Source organism: Mastigoproctus giganteus, chromosome 4 (genome assembly GCF_048544385.1).
Source record: "Mastigoproctus giganteus isolate SK-2022 chromosome 4, ASM4854438v1, whole genome shotgun sequence".
Lineage (NCBI taxonomy): Eukaryota > Metazoa > Arthropoda > Arachnida > Uropygi > Thelyphonidae > Mastigoproctus > Mastigoproctus giganteus.
The window spans coordinates 112,611,136-112,634,241 of NC_143578.1; the positions used below are offsets into that span (position 1 = coordinate 112,611,136).

Genomic DNA, 23,106 nt, shown 5'->3' on the forward strand with positions numbered 1-23,106 from the left:
ATTGTTTTATGGTAGTCTTCTTCTTCAAGAGGAGTATTTCCATTTACAATGGGTTTCCTCAGCCCACAAGTTATTTTTTTCTGCCATAAAGTGCTGTTCAAGGTGTCTTGGTCTGTTAAGCCTCAGGCTGACATGTACTTCATCCATCCATATCCTCCTAGGTCTTCCTCTTTTCCTTCTTCCGGCCGACCGGGCTAGCCGGGTAGGTAAAGCGCCTGCCTGGCAACCTAAAGGTCGTGGGTTCGAATCCCGCCTCGGGCTTGGATCAAAGTACTGCAAAAACCTTGGGAGGTGCATTATGGCCACAGAAGCCGATGCTCCAACAACTACAAAAAAAAAAAAAAAAAAAAAAATCTTCCAGGAGGTATCCATTCCAGGATAGCCTTTGGATGGTAGTGACCTCCAGAAATGTGCTTTAGTAAGATCTGAGCTTGCATGGGGTGATAATAGTGAGTTTTCTCCTTAACCCTGTGAAGTTCTTTTCAGAAAATTTAATTTTGACTGTTATCATGGTGCTGACTAAGAGAATAAGTGACAGCGGTACTAGTAAATCTATCAAGAAAAGGAAAGCGATCGAGTTGGATCAGAAAATTAAAATAATAAGGATGTATGAAAATGGCCAAACATTAACAAGTATCGTGGGGAATTCAGATTTGTCAATGGCAGTGGTGAACATGATAATAAAGGAGAAAGACAGAATATGAGAAGCAGTGAAGGGATCAGTACCAATGAAGTAAACTATAACAACCAAAGCTACGAAACACATATCAGTTATTACAGTACAAAATGATGCGTTTTTTTATGTTTTATGTTTTCTTATGTTACTCTGGCTACTTCACCATCGTTCTCAGATAAAGTTTTTAATTGAACTAATTAAAAATATATAATTATTATTTTTTTATTTTCATTCTTCTGATGATATTATGTGGTTTTTGTAATTTTGACATATCGGGCATATAGTAGCAATATTTTATTAGTCATTCCCGAGTTACATAAGAAGTCCTGGAAAGTATCTCTTACGTATGTCGGGGACTTGCTGTATTTTTGGATTCACCGGGAAATCGATTATCCAGGAAATTTTTTTTTTTACTACCTATCCCAGAAAATTGAGTCTACTGTACTTCTATTTTACAGACTTATCAAGTTCCATATACCGATTTCAAACCCCTCATCCATAAAGCATGTTAAAATAGCCGGTCAATAATCTGGAGAGGTTATCCAGGAAACAAACTTTACCGAATAAAACTAGATCCAAAGCTGTGGCTTTTCAGCTTCCAGAAAAGCAGACGAGAAGTAATTCTAGGAAGGCTAAACATTCGGCATACTTGCCTCACACTCCTCTATCTATTAATGAATGACAGCACTCCTCAATGCACATCATGTCACGTGCAACTGACTATTCATCATTTATGAGTGGACTGTCCTCACCTTCTATATATCCGCTCAGACAGCTTTAAATCGTGTGCTAATGCAGTCATCACTAACATTATTGCAGATTTTTGGAGATGACCCTAATATGAAAAAACTGTTTACCTTCCTAAATAACATAGGAATATACCATAAAATATAACAGGTATTACAATAAGGTTAGTATTTCCTATTAACCATTAGAAAGATACAATATGGCCCGAGCAGTCTGTGTCATTAAATCCCAATGCAACAACAACCCATTACTTTAGAAAGAGTAGGAGTAGTTGCAAAATTGCAATGGAACGAGAATTGGATGGAAGGGATTTGTCACCCTTTTTCAGGAACTCGCTCGATATGAACAAATTTCCAAGCAGAAGGAAAAACACCTTTGGAATAAGGAAGTGGAAAAGGTGACACAGAACAGGAGTAAGTTCAGGAGTACTTTTGAGAATAAGTGGAGAAATGCCATCAGGATCTGGAGCTTTTATAGCATCAAGATTGAGCATAATCCTTATGATATACTTTTATCGGAAGACCATGGGAGGCATTGGTGTGTGCTATGAATTATGGGAGGTGGTTTTCCAAAATCATCAATACATGAGTTGGAAGAAATATGGATTCTAACAGGTCAGCTTTAACTTTGGCTGAATTGGCTCAAGAACCATCTGGTTTTAACATTGGTGGGAACACAAATGGGCAAAAGTTGTGGCTAATAGCTTTGGCAAGAGACCAGAATGCTCAGCTACCATTTAGCTAAGAAGCAAGTTTTTTATTCTTAGTCTGTTTGAAATCTAGTTTGGACTAATTGTTGCGAGCTTAGGTGTAGAAAAAACACCCTTGGAATAAGAAAGAGAGGTAGGCAGAAAACAACCTGGAGATTTGGCAACAGGCCAGTCACGATATGCAACATTCTTCTCTTGAAAATGCCGTAGCACATTTATTAGAAAACCATGGTTTAAAGAAAGGACGAGATTTTAAGGTGAAATGTGGAATAAAGGATTCTATCCCTACAGAATAATTTCACTGACACGATCTGAGCAAAGAAGAAAAGAGATCTTGCAATTCATCCAGTTTTGCATTCTTATAATGTCAAACAACATGAGGTTGAGAAGCACCATGAGAGAAAGGTTCCATTCTAAAAGAGAACACCACAAAGTTAGCATTAGTAGAGGCATATGATGCAAGAAACAAGCTTATATAGAATCAGCCAAAAAAAACCTTCCCATTTCACCCATTCAATCACTCAAAATGTTTGTCTGATTCTACCTTGAACTTATTTAAGTTGATTACCTCCACTACAACAGATGGAAGTTTGTTCCAACTATCAACCACCAGCTGGCTAAAGGTGAGTTTCTGCACATCTATTCTACAATTGTCTTTCCACAACTTGAATTTATGTCCCTTCAGGTGAGTAATCTGAGCAAGAGGAAGAATCCCATTAGTATTAATCTTGCTCAAACCATTCAAGGCCTTACACACCTCATTATATCACCTCACAGGTGCATAGTCTCTAGAAGCTGCAATTTGCAGAATTAAGCCTTTCTTGGTAACACCAACCCTATGTTCCACTCACCAATCTCATTGCCCTTCTCTGTACTCATTCATGCAGCTCTACATCTTTCCTAAAATGAGGCCTCCACACCTGTATACAGTACTCAGTGTGTGGCCTGACCATTCCCTTATACAAGGGGACAATTATGCCCTTATTCCTGCTAGAAAAATTCCTGACAAGACACCATGAGCTACTCTTGCAGCCTGTCTGCACTACTCAGAAAACTTCATATCTGATTGCACAATTACCCCCAGGCCCTTTTCATTCTCCCCTACCCTGAGTGCCGTAACACTCAGTTGATACTTTTCTCTGGGATTACTGCCACCCATATGCAGTACTTTACATATGTCAGTGTTAAACTTAAGTTGCCACCTCTCTGCCCAACTTTTTCAGATCCTGTTGCAATAACATACTATCATTACTGTCATTATATTAACAAGCCTGCAACCTTTGTATCGTGTGCAAACTTCAGCATTAACCCTGATATACCTTCATCAATATCCTTGATAAATACTGAAAACAGCAATGGGCCCAACACCAAACCCTGGGGGATTCCACTAATAACATTAGTCCATGAAGAGCATTGTCCATTGATAACGATTCTCTGTCTTCTCCCACTCAACTATCCTTTTATCCATTGGCAACTTTCCCTTAATGCCATACTGCTTCAATTTGTACAGTAGTCTTCCATGTGCCACAGCATCAAAAGCTTTCCTAAAATCCAAGTACAGTAGACTGTCGATTTTCCGTGATAGGTGGTAAAATAAAAATCCAGATAATCGATTTCTCGGTTAATCCAAAAATACAGTACGTCCCCCGACATGTGTTACAGGAATTCTTACGTAAGTGGAGTTTTTGCAAAACTCGGGAATGACTAGTAAAACATTGCTCCTATATTACATATATAGAAAAATAGTTATCTTTTTAATTAGTTCAATTAAAAACTTTATCTGGGGATAGCGGTGAGGTTGCTGGAGTGGGACATAAGAAAAGAAAACGTTAAGGGAAGAAATACATAACAGTAAAAACTGATATGTATTTTGTAGCCTTGGTTATCATAGTTGGCTTCATTGGTGCCAATTGCTTCATCGCTTCTCGTGTTCTGTCTTTCTTATTGTGTTCACTGTTGACACTGACAGATCTAAATTCTGCACGATACTTGTTCATGTTTGACCATTTCCAATCATCCTTATTTTAATTTTCTGATCTGAATCGATCGCTTTCCTTTTTTTTTTGATACATTTACTAGTACCGCTGTCACTTATTCTCTTAGTCGGCACCGTAATAATGGTCAAAATGAAATTTTCTGTAAAGAACTTCACAGGGTTAAGGCGAAAACTCACTATTATCACCCCACGCGAGCTCACATTTTACTCAAGCACATTTCTGGATGTCACTACCATAAAACAATTTACACTTTCCAGGTTATTGGGCTTTTCTGTTAGTGCATCTAATTATAAATGGGCAGTAAACTCAATCTTATTGTATTTGTGATAATACCGATAGCTGCAATTCTGTGGGATTTTATAAGGTCACCAACGTTATTATGGCGAAATGTGTGAAACATCCCCTTCACTGAAATCTTCAGTCATATAAAAAAAAAAAACCTTTAAGAATCTTCTCTTCATTCCTATTTTTAAGCTGCTTACTCTGTATCCCACTTGTGGAATTTGTGCGTGCAGCGATCGTCATTGCTTATTATTCTGTTTTAAATTTTACAATCCTAAAAAAGAACAATGAATGAAAAAAATTTACGTTAGTCGGGGCCTTAGTACAGTATATCCAAAAATATTCAGCAACCTATGTAAAAAATATGGCGATGGATAAAAAACTTACCACGCACTACTCATGTGTCCAATACGATGCTTCTCTTTATTTTTTTTCAATGTCAATTTTAAATTTAATAGCTTCCCTTTATTTTTTTACAATTTCACACATGGTTTGGTCACCAACATTATAATGGTTCTTTAGAGATTTAACAGATGGACCGTTTTCAAACTTTTGAATAATTTCAAGTTTTTGTTTAATTAAAGTGCAACTCTTTTGCATTTATCCATAATTTTTCCGATTTATAAACAAAAAAAATTTCATTATCCCTGATATAAACAACGAAACAAAATTTTTCTCTTTGCAACGCACTAAAACAAACTGAACATTTGTTCTCTCTTTCTCTCTCTCTCTCTCTCTCTCTCTCTCTCTTTTTTTAAGCATCAGGATCGGGTTTGAAGACAGTGTGGGGATTGCAAAATAATCTTCCATTGACGACTTTATAATGCCCTGCTTGTCACTTATTTACAACTTGCAAAACATCTGTTTATACCTATTCTAGTTATTATTTGATTTTTGATGATTTTTGGTTGGTTTTGTTTGTTTGTTTTTTTATTTGTTTATTTGGAGTCTTGAAGTGTCCCAGTTAAACAAATCATGGTAAATCGAAAGTCTGCTGTATATCATATCAAAATTATTTTTTGCATCCATTTCCTTTGTGACCACATCATCGTATCCAATCAAATTTGCTAGACAAGACTATCCCTTAACAAACCCATTCTGTCTTAACAATAACTGCAGTCTTGTCTGAACTATATCTGAACTATAACTGCAGTCTTGTCTAGATGATCCTGTGTTGCTTCATTAACCAGAGACTCCATTATTTTCCCTGGAACAGAAGTTAGACTAACAGGTCTATAATTACTCCTGTCACTCTTTGATTCCCCTTTGTGAATTGGGGACACATTTGCACATCTCCAGTGCATGGGGACTTTCCGTTGCTGCATCCTTTAATATAACTGGATAGATCCCATCCAAACCAGGTGCCTTTCTTATGTTCAATTTCCCCTTCACTTTACTCTCACTTATTACAAAATCATTTAGCTCCCTGCCAGAGTTTGATATGCTTCTAGCCTCCACTTCCTTACAGACCTCTTCATGTGTGAATCTAGATGCAAAATACTCATTCAATTTGTCAGCTACCTCAGCAGGTTCATCAACAATCGAACTGTCGATATCAAGTGGACCAATCTGATTCATCCCCTTGTTTCTAGAGTTTACATAAGTAAAGAAGTCTTACTGTATTTATTTGCGTTGAAAGCCAATGATTTCTCATAATCTGCCTAACATCCTTTGTGACTTGTTTGCAGACTTATGCAGATTACAGATCTTATATCTACCATAGGCATCTGTGTCTGCTGATAATTTTTATGTGTCCCATGCATTTTTCTTCTCTGCCACGAGTCTCATTAGTTTATCTGACATCTACTTAGGCCTAAACCTTGAACAGCATTTCTTAGTTGGTATGAAAAGCCTAGTAGCTTCCAAGAATAATTCCTTGAATGCTTCCCATTTAGAATTTGCTGTTGGTAACATCATCAGTTGGTCCCACTATGTAAAATTTTAAAAATCTCTGAGACCACAATAGTCACCATTATCTAAGCAAAAACCATTCCCTTTACCCCTAATGGTAGTTTCATCAAGTAAATCCCACATCAGCATGCTGATCACTGCCACCGAGTGGTTACTTTATCTGAGATTCTTAATGCATGAAGAATCACTACTGATAATAAGATCAACAGTATTACTCCTGGTTGCGTCTCGAACATGCTGTTGTAGAAAACAATCATCCAATAAATCCACAAAAGTCTTGCTAATTTGTGAGGGGCCAACCCACAGGTTCCGGTCTATATCTGGGAAGTTAAAATCCCCCATTATAAGACAATCTGATTTACTGGCCCACTCTATTTCTTTATACAGTTGTTCATTGCACTCATCAGAGCCGTTAGACCTATAACATACCATATTTCCCGTTGCATAAGACGCACCTTTTTTCGAAAAATTTGGGGTCTAAAAACTGGGTGCGTCTTATACAGTGGTTGTAGATTTTTTTACTTGCATTTCCAGCTTTTTCGCGCTTGTTGTCTTTGCGCTCATTGTTTCGCACTTGTTACTGGTATATTGGGTTATGTTTTGCCACAGTCTGCCCAGAAATGGCTCAGAAAAGATTTTCGTACAGTGCTGAATTCAAGTTAAAAGTGATCCAGTTTGCAAAAGTGAATGGAAATTGTGCTGCTGAATGTAAGTTTGGTCCTCCTCCAACTGAGAAAACAATCCGAGATTTGCTACGGGAAGAAGAAGAAACCCTACTGAAAATGCCACGGCAGAAGAAGGCCATGAGAGGCAAGTCAGCAAAATGGCCTGATTTAGAGAGGGAATTGAAGATATGGTAAAAAAAAAGAAGTAAGTGCAGCCATTATCAACCCACTGCAGGATGGAAGCCTTCTCAACAATTCATGCTGAGGGAAATGGACCATAATCTGCCACGCTGGTCCAGTGCGGGTTGGCAGATATGGATTGAAGAGCAAAGGGCAATTGGAATTCCTGTGTCCACAAAGATGGTTCAGCATGAGGCAAGAAGAATTGCTGATGAAAAAGAAGTTACAGATTTCAAAGGAAGACACAATTGGTGCTTCAGGGTCATTAAACGGAATGGACTAAGCATGCGTACACGCATCAGACTTGCCCAAAAGATGCCTGAAAACTATGAGCAGAAGGTCCTTGAATTTCATCATTTTGTCATTCAATGTCGGAAGACACATCAGTTTGAGTTGGGACAGATTGCAAATATGGACGAAGTCCCCCTTCAATTTGATGTCCCAAGTAACAGAACTGTTGATAAGAAGGGGGTGAAAACTGTAACTTTGAAGACAAGTGGACATGAAAAGAGCCATTATACAGTTGTTCTAGCTTGTTGTGCCAATGGAACCAAGCTGCCTCCTATGCTGATTTTCAAACGCAAAACAATGCCAAAAGAAGACATTCCTCAAGGAGTGATTGTCCACGTTCATGACAAGGGTTGGATGGATCAGGGTGGGATGAAGATCTGGTTTGAGAAAGTTCGGAGCAGGAGACTAGGTGGGCTCTTATGCAAACCTGCCCTATTGGTGCTTGATCAGTTCAGGGCACACATAACAAAAAACACAAAGAAGATTGCTGCAGAGCAAAAAACAAAACTTGCCGTCATAACTGGAGGCTTGACATCCCAGCTCCAACCACTTTATGTCAGCATTAACAAACCCTTCAAAGCTGCCATGAGAGACGAATGGAACCAATGGATGAAGTCTTCTGGGGACAATTTGACACCAGCAGGAAGAGTGAAGAAACCAACTATAGGAGATGTTTGTACCTGGGTGAAAAGATCCTGGGATAATATCAAGATTGAGATCGTTGTCAAGTCATTTAAGAAGTGTGGCATTTCAAATGCCATAGATGGAACTGAGGACGAGGCAATATATGAAGACAGTGATTCGTCATCAGACACAAATGAGGACAAGCTAATGGACGGGAGTTTTGACAGTGATGAGGAGTTGTATGAATTTTATGATGAATAAAACTTAAGTTCAATAACTTTATGTAATACGTTTTTTTTTTCTTTCAAATTCCAAACCCCAAAATTAAGGTGCGTCTTATACATGGGGAAATACGGTACTTCTGCTCTCAAACTTGATTTTCCCAGTGCTGCTGTTACACCAAACTGACTCAACAGTGCACTGTCCACCCATGTCAACTGGATGCACTTCCTTAGATTTTAAGTGTTTCCTAACTAACAGCATCACCCCTCCTCCTCCCCTTCTATCCTTTGTGTATACATTGTACTCCCCATATTCCAATTCTGCATTCTTGATTTCTCTGTGACACCATGTCTCTGATATCCCAATATCTTTGTTGGGATATCAGGTACTGGTGAAGACATCTTTGATGTCTTCACCAGCACCTCAAATTCATCAGATTTCTTTACTATACTCCTGGCATTGGTATACATGCACCTATTCTTACTCTTAGTTACTCTAACACAACCCATGTATTTACTTGTTCCATGATGATTACCAGCAGCTCTTGAAATCCCCAGTAACTCGCTTTCCAGGCTGCTACTCATTCCAATAGAAGCAGTGCAGGAATCATTTTCACCTATGCCTATTGTTAGTTTATCAGTCTGTGAATTCCTTGAAGCTAGCATTTTTCCAACCCACCTAACGCTGCCTCAATAGCATCAGCAAATATTCTTGCACCCTTACTATTTAAGTGTATCCCGTCCCTGTAGAAAGTCTCCTGTTAACAAGCACAGACCACGTTGAGAAAAATTCTACACCATGAGCCTTGCACTATCTCTCCAGGGCCAAATTGATTCACAAGGCTCTCACTATATACCCCCCCCCCATCGCATCTGATCAGAATTGCAGACACTTCCAAATTTAACCCTAACTCACCACTCTTTTTCAACATTCACCTGTAATTGTTAAGTAAGTCCACAGATCTCCTACTCCTAATGTCATTAGTGCCAATGTGTACAACAATATCACCCTTTTTGCCCTTAATTGATGATATCTGCTGTACGTCATCAACTTTTGCCCCTGGCAGACATACCCTGGTCCTATTCCACCTATACGTTTTGCACAATATTTTTCCTGTTTCCCTGACAATAGAGTCACCGACAATGGCTAGCTCCTGTGGAACCAGCACATTCTGCCTTGAAGGTTGCTGCTGTGTTGCCTGAATTTGTCCTTCGGGGGCATCTAGTTGTGATCTGAGGTGCCTAGAGGGCCACTCACACTGACAGTGTACTTAGAAGAGTTATTTGTGAGAGAAATCAAGCATGTTGGCTGCATGGTTTGGATTGTCTGGTATTCTGATATGCAAATCAACAATCTGTGCGAGGTCATTAGTAATTGCAATAGTCTCAGCATCTAAACCAGCTGGGTCTGTGTGACTAGAAAATGGAAGCCAGTCGGAGTTGTGAACATTAAAATCACCAAGGAAAATGAATTTATTGTTAGGAAAGTCAGACTGGAGAAAGTAAAATTTCAAAGAGAGGTAGTAGTGGCATGTGATGCAAGAAAACAAGTGTATGAGCTTATACAGCATCAGCCAAAAAAAAAAAAAATCATACCATTCCCTCCAAATGCCTGTCCAGTTCCTCCCAAAATTTATTTAACCTATCAACTTCCACAACGAGAGATGGAAGTTTGTTCCAGCAATTAACCACCTGCTGGCTAAAGGCATATTTCCGCACATCTATTCTACATCTGTCTTGTCTTAATTTTAATTTATGCCCCCTTAGGTTCGTAATCTGAACAAGTGGAAGGATCCCATCAGAATTCAGCATGCTCAACCCATTCAAGGCCTTATGCACCTCAATCAGATCACTGTGCAGGTGCCTAGTCACCAGCCACTGCAATTTGCAGAACTTAAGCCTTTCTTGGTAATAGGATCCCTTCATTCCCCTCGCCAATCTTGTTGCTCTTCTCTGTACACGCTCAAGCAAATCTACATCCTATCTAAAATGAGGCCTCCAGACCTTTATGCAGTACTCAAGGTGTGGCCTGGCCATTGCCTTATACAGAGGGACAATCACCTCCTTTTCCCTGCTAGCAAAATTCCTATATATCATTGACAAAACCCCATGACCTGCGCTGGCAGCCTGTCTGCATTGCTCAGAAAACTTCATATCTGACAGCACAATTACTCCCAGGTCTTTTTCATTTTCTACCACCTTAAGTGTAGTACCACACAGTTGGTACGTTTCTCTGGGGTTACTTCTACCTATATGCAGTACTTTGCATTTGTTAAGATTAAACTTCAGTTGCCACTTATTAGCCCATCTGCACAAATTTTCTAGATCCTGTTGCAGTAGCACACTGCCATTACTGTCATTAACAACCCTGCCAACCTTTGTATCTTCTGCAAACTTCGACACTAAGCCTGATATACCTTCATCAATATTTGTCGAAGTTTGCAGACGATACAAAGGTAGGCAGGGTTGTCAAGGACACTACTGACACTATGCTGCTGCAACAGGATCTGGAAAGGTTGAGCAGATGGGCTGAGAGGTGGCAAATGAAGTTTAACATTGACAAATGTAAAGTACTACACATGGGAAACAGCAACCCCCAGAGCAACGTATCAACTCTGTGGTACTACACTGACAGTGGTAGAGAATGAAAGGGACCTGGGGGTGGTTGTGCAGGCAGATATGAAGTTCTCTGAGCAGTGCAGACGGGCTGCAAGAGTAGCTCATGGTGTATTGTCAATGATATATAGGAATATTTCTAACAGGGATAAGGAGGTGATTATTCCCTTGTATAAGGCAATGGTCAGGCCACACCTAGAGTACTGTATACAGGCCTGGAGGCCTCATTTTAAGAAGGATGTAGAGCTGCTGGAACGAGTACAGAGAAGGGCAACAAGATTAGTGAATGGAACAAAGGGGTGCTCTTACGAAGAAAGGCTTAAGATTTGCAAATTACAGTGTCTGGGGACTAGGCACCAGCGAGGTGATCTGATAGAGGTGTATAAAGCATTGAATGGTTTGAGCATGCTCAATGCTGATGGGATTCTTCCTCTAGCTCAGAATAATCACCTGAGAGGGCATAAATTCAAATTGAGGAAAGACAGATGTAGGATAGACGTGCGGAAATTTGCCTTTAGCCAGCGAGTGGTTGGTTGGTGGAACAGACTTCCATCCCTTGTCGTGGAAGTTGATAGCCTAAATAAGTTTAAGGCTCAGCTGGACAGGTATTTTGAACGAACAGAGGGGTGAAGTGGGAGTGTTTTTTTTTTTTTTTTTGGCTGATGCTGCATAAGCTTGCTTTCTTGCATCAAATGCCTCTACTAATGCTAATGCTATTATTGATAAATATACAAATCAACAGTGGACCCAACACCGAACCCTGTGGGAATCCACTAATAACATTAGTCCACGAAGAGCAGCACCCATTGATTACCACCCTCTGTCTTCTCCCACTCAACTATCCTTTTATCCATTGTAGCAACTTCCCCTTAATACTTTTCTGCTCCAATTTGTACAATAGTCTTCCATGCGCATGTCAAAAGCTTTCCTGAAATCCAAATATATGATATCAAAATTATTTTTTGCATCCAGTTCCTTTGTAACCACATCATAATATCCTATGAAATTTGTCAGACAAGACTTTCCCTTAAGAAACCCATGCTGCGTCTGAATTATTGCTGCAGTCTTGTCTAGATGATTCTGCAATGCATCTTTAACCAGTGACTCCATAATTTTCCCGGAACAGAAGTTAAACTAACTGGTCTGTAATGGAAGTCAGAGTTCCAACTGATTAGGGGAGCTGAGAGGATGATAGAGGCAACAGATAAGTTTGACAATATGTGGTAGAGAGATTTTAAGCCAGAGATGATCGAAAAGAAGAGATTCCGAATTACCAAGTCTCTGACAGGGAATATCAGAACAGACACATGCACGAGTACGATGTTTGAAGTGAAAGGATTCGTACAGTGAATAACATTTGAATCAACCAATAACTGGGACTCTGCGGTTTGGTAGACTATGTGGAAATGGACATCATTGAGATTATAACTGAGACCATGCATATTTTTGAAATGAACGAGGAAGCGTTTGGAAGGTTTAGATCTTTTTGCAGACAAGTTTGTTCTGTTAGTTTGACAATTCACGGTGTAATCAGAAGTAAGAAAAGGTGGTGAGGATGTGCTGAATGGAGTAATGAAATTTTTGAATATGGCTTACCCATGGCAAGAAAATACCCAGCTCCTTGACATAATATGGCCTCCATCCGCATACAATACTCAAACTCCCTCCAGTCACTATTGGGCAGAGTAGAGACTATACAATAACTGATCTGGAAACCAACATAGAGAGTTATTAATAGGTCCGGTCTGGTGGACTATCTAGCGACCAGTTTGCGAAAATCATAACCTCAAAAGATATCACTCATAATGGGGAGAGGTTTGCTGCTCTGGAGATTAAACATGAGTTCCATCACTTTAAGCCTCCAATAAGCAGAGTGATGGTATTGCACCGGTTGATGTGAGTCATGTACTCCCTAGTATCGCCTGGTAATGCAGAGGGGCAGCATTCTTCCATGTGGTGTGGCCGCCACACCTCAACCCCTGGTTTTGTTGGTTTACACCTGGGTGGTCCGCTCCATTGTGCTAGGTGCCATATTTCAGGACTTGCACATGGTGGTTATACCCAGGATTACTAACAGTCCTATCATTGTGAAGGTGCAAGCAGAGGATTTGACTGTTACATTCCGACTGGACTTTGCCGATATTAGGTTCAGATGACTGAGTGTCACCCAAATATCAGCCATTTAGACTCTCTGGTAGCAATCACAGCTTGGCATACCTGTCAGAATGTCTGCGATAGCCTCAGTGATCATTTAAATGGAAATGGAAATTTAAAGGGAGGGTCATTAAAGATGTTCAAAGTTTCCCGCCATGTTACACTTGCATAAACACCATTTTTTCCCCGACAGTTCTACACATAACACTGCAGAAGTCGGTTGAAATTCTTCATGTTTCCATGCTGTATTGCCATCGACAAAACCTCCATTGTTTTAATTTTTGAATGTACTCCTTATCTTTCTGGTATCCTCATGAAAAAAAATCAAAGCGACTGAGGAATAACCTTCAGAGATCTTGGAAGGTATTCAAAAGCATTTCCCTTGCGACATATGCATTGTTCATGAAATTCTCTGTCCAGATAGTCAGACAGCAGTATGAAAATTTAGAGATATGCCATCCTGTTGAAAAAACACACCATTGTATCTGAAAACACACTTCTGATTTCGGGTACTATATAATTATTTAACGTTTCAAGATAACACTTCCCAGTAACAGTGCCACTGAATCTGTAAGGATTAATAATTCTAGGTGAGGAGATTCTCGTTCACACTGTTATCCCTCACAGGTTATCATCTCTCTCTCTCTGCGAGGTGATGTAAGGATTTTCACTTGCTCATTAAACATGGTTGTGTTGATCAAAATGTCCATGTTTATTTTGAATGTGACTTTGTCTTACCATACAGTTACATCCTCAATACTTCTGATTCCACATTTTTTATGACAGTGCCACTTACAAAATTGTGTTTGTCGATCTGGATAATCTTCCTGTATTATATGCAGTAACCATGTCTTAGTAATCAAGTGTTAAGAATGTTAAAGGCTTCAAATTTATGCCTTTAAAATTCTTAACACTTGATTAATTTGAATTTCTATTAAATGCAGTCTTATTGAAATAACTGTGTTGCTCAGTTATCTGTGGGGAATATTCAGATGAAATCATGATATCTTCAATGTTTTCAATACTTCTTGATGTCATTTTCTTCCCAGTACTTGTCTTACCTGTATTGGGTACAGTTCCATGTTCCTCAAATTTATCATGCAGGCTGGTTATTGTTGGATTTTAGATGCCCCTGTTTCGTATTGTCTTTCCCATGCATGCGGAACCTCTACCATTTCAAGTTTCCAGTACCAGTAACGTGGCACATTATAATCATAGTTGTGTTTGCTCCGAAAAAAAAAAAAAAACGAAAACAAACAACAGTCTTTCTTGTGGAAAAGTGTCCAAAGTTTTACTGAAATCTAAATACATGATATATATAAAGTCTGAATTCCACCTGTCCAAAAACCAGAATGATCTGAAATCTGGACATTTTTAAGATTTTTATTTATTTTTTATTTTTCAAAACTGGGCCATTTTAGTTTGATGCAAAACTTGTTCCCCGAATAACATTGACAAATTGACTCCTCAGATTCGATTATATTGAAGTTCATCAGCCATTTTCAATCTACTGCCGGATGAAGGCCTCTCTAGCAACCTTCCAGTTCCTTCTGTTTTGTACCATGGCCATCCATTTACTGCCCACTAACTCGTGACTTTCAGCTGCCCGTCTCTGTTGTTTCCAGGTTTCCTTTTAGCTACCCTTGGGTATGCTTCTGTTATTTTCTTAGTCCATCTGTCAGGTTGTCTTCAAGCTATGTGCCCTAGTCCATTTCAATTCTTTAGTTTTGATAAGAATGTCCTTTACTTGAGTTTGCTGTCTCATCCATGTGTTTCTCTTCTTATCCAACAGTCTGATTCCTAATATAATTTGTTCCATTCTTTGCTGTGCAATTTTCATTCTTTTCCAATCTTTTGGTGAGTGACCAAGTTTCACTTCCATAAGTCATGGTGGGGAGTATGTATTAGTTCATTATTTATTATTTTACATTTCAGACAAATTGTGATATTGCTCCTAAGTATGTGACTATGTTTCCTGAATGTTGTCCATCTGAAATTTATTCTTCTCTTGACCTCCAGCCATTTATCATTATTACAACTAATGACTTGTCCAAGATAAGTATATGAATCTACCTTTTTAATTTCTGCTCCTTCAATGATTATATCCCTTCCTGTTGTATACTTGATCATCATTACTTTTATTTAACCATATTCATCTTTAGTCCAAAATCCTTACTGACTGCATAACTGATTAAGATTTTCCTCTAATTCTTCGGGATCATGGCTTATGATCACAATGTCATTCTCCAACTCATAAGTGGTTTAGGTACTCTCCATTCACATTGATTCCTTTCTGCTATCAGTGCAATCTTGTGAAAGCATATTCAAAAGCAGCAGTAAATAAATTCAGAGATATTGTGTCTTGTTGAACTATTTTCTCGATTTTAAATTTGCTACTGTCTTTGTCTAGTCTAATAAAGGAGAGAGTGTTCTCATATTTTTCTTCAAAATCATAATGTATGCTACGTCTCTGCTTTGTTTCTCCAGTGCCTGAAACATTGACTGCTGATTTAAGTCCTTTGATTTCCCTTAATGCTTGTTCTACTTTTTTTGTATTAAATCTTCTTATGTCCTCTCTGAGTCTTTTTCTAATAGCTTTGCATAACTCGATGTACTTGATTTTCCTTGTCCTTGTCAATCTTTGTCTTCATTTGCCCTCTTTGGTTCATCATGATAAGTGTTTCTTGACTAATTTTTTCTTCCTTGGATTTCTTTTTACTATAGGTTTTTGGGCTTTATCACTTTCAGAAAGTTGTATTCCTCATCAATATCTTGGTCCTGAAAGGTCTACAGAAGCTGAAACTAGTTCCTAAGTTCCAGTACATGCTGCTTTTTCTCCTTTTCTGTTATCTCAAAGACCTTCATATTATATATGAGTCGTTTTTTTCCTTTCCTTTCTTTTCTACTAGTAGTAGTAGTGGCATGTGATGCAAGAAAGCAAGTGTATGAGCTTATGCAGCATCAGCCAAAAAAAAAAAAAAAAAAAATTACAAAACAATTCTCTCTAAATGTTTGTCCAGTTCCTCCTTAAATTTATTTAACCTATCAACTTCCACAACGACAGATGGAAGTTTGTTCCAGCAATTAACCACCCGCCGGCTAAAGGCAAATTTACGCACATCTATTCTACATCTGTCTTTCCTCAATTTGAATTTATGCCCTCTTAGGTTCATAATCTGAACAAGTGGAAGAATCCCATCAGAATTCAGTGTGCTCAACCCATTCACAGCCTTATACACCTCAATCAGATCACCTCGCAGGTGCCTAGTCTCCAGATGCTGCAATTTGCAGAACTTAAGCCTCTCTTGGTAAGAGGATCCCTTCATTCCCCTTGCCAATTTTGTTACCCTTCTTTGTACATGCTCAAGCAAATCCACATCCTTCCAAAAATGAGGCCTCCAGTGTACACAGTACTCAAGGCGTGGCCTGACCATTGCCATATACAGAGGGACAATCACCACCTTTTCCCTGCTAGCAAAATTCCTGTATATCATTGACCTGCTCTGGCAGCCTGTCTGCATTGCTTAGAAAACTTCATATCTGACTGCACAATTACTCCCAGGTCTTTTTCATTTTCTACCACCCTAGGTGTAGTACCACACAGTTGGTACATTTCTCTGGGGTTATTTCTACCCATATGCAGTACTTTGCATTCGTCAATGTTAAACTTCAGTTGCCACTTCTTAGGCCATCTGCCCAAATTATCTAGATCCTGTTGCAGTAGCACACTGCCATTACTGTCATTAACAACCCTGCCAACATTTGTATCATCTGCAAACTTCAACACTAAGCCCAATATACCTTCATCGATATTATTTATAAATATACAAAACAACAGTGGACCCAACACCGAACCCTGTGGGACTCCACTAATAACATTAGTCCACGAGGAGAAGCACCCATTGATTAACACCCTCTGTCTTCTTCCACTTAACTATCCGGCGCCTACATAGCCAGGTGGGAAGGAGCAACAGTGCGTAGCACACGCTTCTTGATTAGACCGGGGTTCGAACCCGTCACCACCAAATACGGAGGATGTGGAAAAGTCAGGGAATGACCACCGCATATTCCCGGAGCAATATGGCCTTAGTTGCTAATGCTCCTAAAAACCAAAAACAACAACAACAACTCAACTATCCTTTTATCCATTGTAGCAACTTACCCTTAATACTCTTCTGCTCCAATTTGTACAATAGTCTTCCATGCGCATGTCAAAAGCTTACCTGAAATCCAAGTATATGATATCAAAATTATTTTTTGCATCCAGTTCCTTTGTAACCACATCATAATATCCAATCAAATTTTTCAGACAAGACTTTCCCTTAGCAAACCCATGCTGTGTCTGAATTATTGCTGCAGTCTTGTCTAGATGATCTGCAAAGCATGTTTAACCAGTGACTGCATTATTTTACCAGGAACAGAAGTTAAACTAACTGGTCTGTAATTACTTGTGTCACCCTTCGATCCCCCTCTGTGAAAGCCTTTGTTAAATTGTTAACAAGGACAGTATTTTGGTTTTGCAGTTTTAACTTCAATATTTCAATTCTGTCAGCAATGCAAATGGTATTGCCCTTTTGCATTTCACAACATGCGCGCGTGCGCACACACACACACACACACGCACACAGAATGAAAATAAAATTAGCTAAAAAGCTCATGGCAAGCCCTCTCTTTCCAGATTTTTATCATGGTTACGTTCATTATTATTGCATATGTTGTATGTAGCCATTTGATCTTTTAGTAAGTAAAACAGGCATGTGTCTCGTGTAATAAAGGTATACATACTGGTATGTATGTATGTCCACCCCCCCCCCCTTTGATTTCAAGGAAAGTTTACCGATAGCCACAATAAACTTACCTATGGCCAACAAGTGGTCGGAAAGTGTTCAATCTCAATCACCCAGTGGGGTGGATCTAAAATCTTCACCTTTATTTCTAAAAGAAAGTATAAAAATCCATGTTGTCCACTTAAAATTTGTTTCGTGTTATCCACAGAAAACAGAATTTGCCACAGAATTTTTTATAGATGATCACCAGCAGTAAGTTCATGGCACCAAGTTTCTCATTTCCAAATTTTGATCAGCAGCCAAGGAAATACAATAAATAAGTGAAAAATATTATAATTAATAAAAATAAATTAATCATATCGAAAAATATCAAAAAATAGACAGCTGTGCTGCCGGTATGTTCTTCCTTTGTCTGCTTAATTTCGATATTTCATGTTTGATTTAATTTATTGTCTGAAAACACGAAGCTTTCTGCTGATTTTTATTTTTAATGCAGCACAGGAAATGCCCCAGGGATGATGTCCTCACTTAATTTAGAAAGAAATAGAGATTAATAAAAGAGCTTAAAGTTTATTAAAACAATTATATAATTTAAGATTTATTTTCAAAGAAAAAAATTGGAATTTTAACTTCTGTCATTGCCAATAGGGATCTAGAAATATGAACCAGAACACTGCCCCACTCTGTCAATAAATTAATAAAGGTTGCATTTCTTGTCAGTCACAGTTGCAAATGATCAATAAGAGATAAGGGCAAAGGCAATACACGTTGAATGTGAAGCAGAAAAACTTCATTGTAATGTGTTTTACATACAATTAATTACAAAAGAAAAAGTGTTAGTTGAAGTCTATGCATTATATTGTCTAGGCAAACTATATGCAGATATGATCTAAAGAAGTGTTGCAATTTCAAATATTTAATACAATCATAGAAAAAGCAGAATAACTTTATGAATTAATTTAGTAAATTGCAGTCTTAGTTTCGTGGACAGCGACTTTCTGTCCCAAATTCCTAAGACCAGCATGTTCCCGCAACAGAAGTCGAAAGTCTAGTAGCTACATACAGAATTCACAGATAGCAAGTTGCTAATCTGGGTTATCAAAAACATTTAATTTAGATATTATTTAACTTTAACTTAAGTATAACTATTTTTGGAGAACAAATTTGTCATTCAGTGGTTTTAATTAACGAAATTGAAACGCATTGATTTTGCAAAAAAGGGGGGGGGTGACTTCCAGTATTTTTAAATATTAAAGTAAAAGAAAAATTATATTTTACAGATCAGTTATTATTATTATTATTAGCCATATGGTGCAGCATAAGCCATATGGCTAATAATAATAAGGCTTATTATTGAGGCTTATGCTGCACCAGCCAAAAAAAAAAAAAAAATTTTCTGAATTACCCAGAGAGAGAGAGAGAGAGAGAGAGAAGGGAATCACCAAGAAAAAGAAGAATGATGATATCCAGCTCAGGACCCTGGGTGTGCCAAGCCCATATTCACCAGATATGAGCCCCTGGGGTGAGACATTAGTTTTGATGTCAGAATTAACCAGATGCTATTGTGAAAGAAGAATGAAATATAAGTTATCCCAAGTCATCTTGAAATTTTAGTAATTCATCATAGTAGTGCTTAGTGTTAGCAAATATTCAACATGTTAATGTGTGCAGCATGTTAAGTTTCAGCCACGTGTGAGTTTTTTTTTTTTTTTCTTAAATTAATTGAATTTTTTCTTTTTATGTGCTTAACAGAGGTGAAAAGTAGATTTAACTATCTCATTTATCATTCATTTAAACTGAATTCAGAAAGTCTGGTGCAGAAAAGAAAAGATCTGAATTTGGGAATTTTTTTTTTTAAATGCTGTGGATAGCTAAGTCTGAACAGTAGTGCTATCATTACAAACAAACTTTGACCCACAATTTCCAAAGGTGGGCAAAGTCTGCTACAGTATATTAAAGTAATAGTAATAATATTTACCCTATAGTGCAAGGAAGCCAGAGACTTTTGCTACACTGGCAACACACACACACACGCACGCACACACACACTAGATAAGAAAATACAAAAACACAGGTAACTATCCAGTTGACCTTTGAAATTATTTCAACTGTCTGCTGCCTAGGTTCTGGAATTCTTTAGAATAGTGAGAATTCTACCTTCATTAATTTTATTAATCCTTCTCAGAGCCTTGTAAACCTCAATCAGGTCACCTTGAGGTGTCTAGTTGCCAAGTTCTGTAGCCCACTAATGCAGGCTACAGTCTTTCCTCATGTGGTTGTCCTTCTACTGATTTTGCCATTCAAGTTGAACTGTCTTTGGACACTTTTAAGAAGCTCAATGACACTTTTAAGAAGCTCAATGTCTTTTTTTCAGATGTAGTCTTGCAATTGCCTTATATAGTGGGATTATGACCTTATCTCTACAGGATAATGCTTGATAAATCATCAATAGGACAGTGGGCTTTCCTGGCTGCCTGTTTACACTGTTCAGAAAACTTCATATCGGCTTGTATTGTAATTCCCAAATCCCTTTCTTCCTCCACTGTTTTTTATTCATGCCAACCAAGCATATAATTTATTTGTGGGTTGCTATTCCCCAAGTGTAAGACCTTGCATTTAGGCATTAAAACATAGCTGCCACTTCTCTGACCATCTTTGAAGTCTGTATGAGTCATCCTGAACAAGTGCTGCTTGGCACTGATCATTAATGACTCTTCCAATCTTTACTTAATCTGCAAATTTTGACATCATGCTTTCTGTCTCTTCGTTCATATTCCACCATTCTTTTCCACACGGCAGCAAAACTTGTTTGGCACACAAGCTCAACAAAACACATATACAAGCCACACTACATGTCACTCTAACCAGGATATTATGAAACTTGTAACTCTTTCAGCTGGCCAATCCTTTTTCAATATGTGGAATTTTTACTTCTGAGAGTGGGGGCTCTAAGTGTGGTTAAGCCTGCTTTTACTCTATAGAGTATTTAGGGTGGAACTTGAATCTGCTTCCCTCTTTTTAACTTCCCATATGTGTCTAAGCTGTTGGACTCTTATTTTGATGACGTGCTTATTGTCTGGAATCATAGATAGGTCATTTCAGAAAACCATTAAATCTGACATCACTTTTCCCTTCCCCCAGAATTAGCACAGCATTCTTTTATTATATGAAATTTTGAGCATCAAGAATTGTCATCAAAGTGTATAGAACAAAGATAGAAACCACATCTGTCTTGTTTGCTACAAATTTAATCACCCTTTAAGTATCTTAAAGGGCTGCAGTTCCCTGGGTGTCTGTGGAGCACCCAGGGAACTGTAGCTCAAGGGCATTATGTCTGAAGTAGAAACTACCATTTTGTAAAGCCATGACTGCTCTCCCCTATAAGTCTTACAACAGAACAAATAGATAAGTGTTGTCAAATTTGTGGGAGGGGACATTCTCTCAGGTAAAGACTTGGGACAGGGGTACTTCCATCTCCAAGTTCCCATACTATCTAGCTAGGTATAGTGTACAAAAGCAGGAAAGTCAGATTCTGAGAACTTCCTCTCCTCCCCTTCCCTGGAAGCGAGAAATACAGTTTATATGCTTATTGGATTGCCACTGTATCAGGCAGTCCAATTAGGAACTGGAAAACTGGATGAAAAGAGCACAGCTACAAGAAAAGGGAACATAGACAGCTGTGACATTGCATACCAGCCTCTCTCAGCTTGACATATAACTTTCAGCACCTGAACATAATATGTGTAATGCACATTAGAAAAAGGAGGGAATTTGCGGAAGCTTGAACTACCCCTGTTTCCCCCTACCCTGTTAGGTGGTGGGGTAGTTCAGGCTTCCACAAATTTCCTAATTTTCCAGATAAGCACATAACCATTCACCCCTCTCCCTCCTAAAAAGGCATGAACTATTACTCTAGGTCCACTTCCCATCTAGTACATAACCCTCCCCCATTCTCAAAAGGCCAGCAAGGCTAGCTGCTTAAAACAGCTCTGCTTTTTCTTCTGTAGCCAGTTCAGTAATCTGGTGGATCGCATCCAGCAGGCTGTGCAGCAGAGCCAATAGAACATTTGGAATTCCATCAAGCTCCTTCTGAAATTTCCGTCAGCAACCCAGCCATTGAGAAAGTCCTATTTCCACCAGTACCCAAGAACTGTATTCTGGCCGACCAGAAGCAAGGTTCATTTTGTCCACAATCAGGCCGGCAATGTTAATTTTCGTTTGTCACATGCAAAGAACACTGACATGTGAATAGTCATGATTTTGTAATAACATTGTAAGTTTGACAGTATTGTATTGAAAATAATGAAAATTGACTTCCGGCTATATCCTCTCCAAAATTTTTTATGTAAATATGTAGTTTTTGCTTGTAATTAGTCTCAGAAGGAGAGGTATTCTCCAAATGTAAGATTTAATATTATTGTAACTTCCAAATTTTTCTGTTAGTAATAAATTGTTTTTTAAGTCAGGAATGTAGTTGCAGCATGTTTTTAAATCCAAAACTGTGATAATTCAAGTTTGTGCACTTAATCGACCTAAAATACTGCAGGTTCTAATAACCTTGGATGTTCTTAAGCTTCCATGAGTTATTCTCCTTTGTTGTATGTGTACGTTTTTGTATTTATATTGAGGCGTGTTTGAAGTGGTCCAAGACCATACCTGCTATTTAGAATCAGAACATTAGGAACAGTTTTTCCTTAAATAATGGCCCTTCACATATAATTTACAACGTTTTGTGAATTATATGTGAAGTGGCAATTTTTGACATGTTTATCTGCAAACGAAAGGCTTTTCGTACCTCCATTATTGCCACCAAATTTGCATTATCTTAGCATAGGTTTATGAAGTTAAGAATGCCCACTTGTGAGATAAGGTACAGGCTGTAAGATGAAGGGTAATGCACATCTTTATGTTGTACCAAACAAGAAGAGGCTTTTACTGCTTCTTGTATTGACATGTGCAACCTGCAGTGCTGTAGTAGTATTATCGCTCAGCAGAAAATACTACTTATTCACATTTCTGTCCCTATTCTCTTAATTTTGTCTCATAAGGCAATTATTACATGCATTAGCACATAATAATTTCCAGTCACCATTTAGTTTTTGAGAATCCAGTGTTTCAGAATAATGCCTATGATCAAAAGAGAGAATCAGTGTTACCTTTCTGGCAAAAGAAGTAGGCCTTAACCAACACCTTGTCATCCTTAAAAATGCCTCTGTCATTGGTACTGGTGCCTTAATGCATCTAGT

At 38.4% G+C, this 23,106-nt stretch overlaps 1 protein-coding gene across 5 annotated transcripts in view; it reads left to right on the top strand.

Moving 5' to 3' along the window:
• The window catches only part of Tnpo (transportin 1), a 563,147-nt gene that overhangs the window by 456,919 nt on the left and 83,122 nt on the right, over positions 1-23,106 (top strand). Inside the window, exon 20 of one of the 5 annotated variants that reach the window (XM_090372886.1) lies at positions 21,868-22,130. The exons of 3 other annotated variants lie outside the window; for them this stretch is intronic. In XM_090372886.1, coding sequence (XP_090229012.1) covers positions 21,868-21,953 — 86 coding nt within the window. In that variant the 3' untranslated portion in view covers positions 21,954-22,130. Of the gene's footprint in view, positions 1-21,867; positions 22,131-23,106 lie in introns of those variants that run through there. One more of the 5 variants, XM_090372885.1, reaches the window with a different exon arrangement.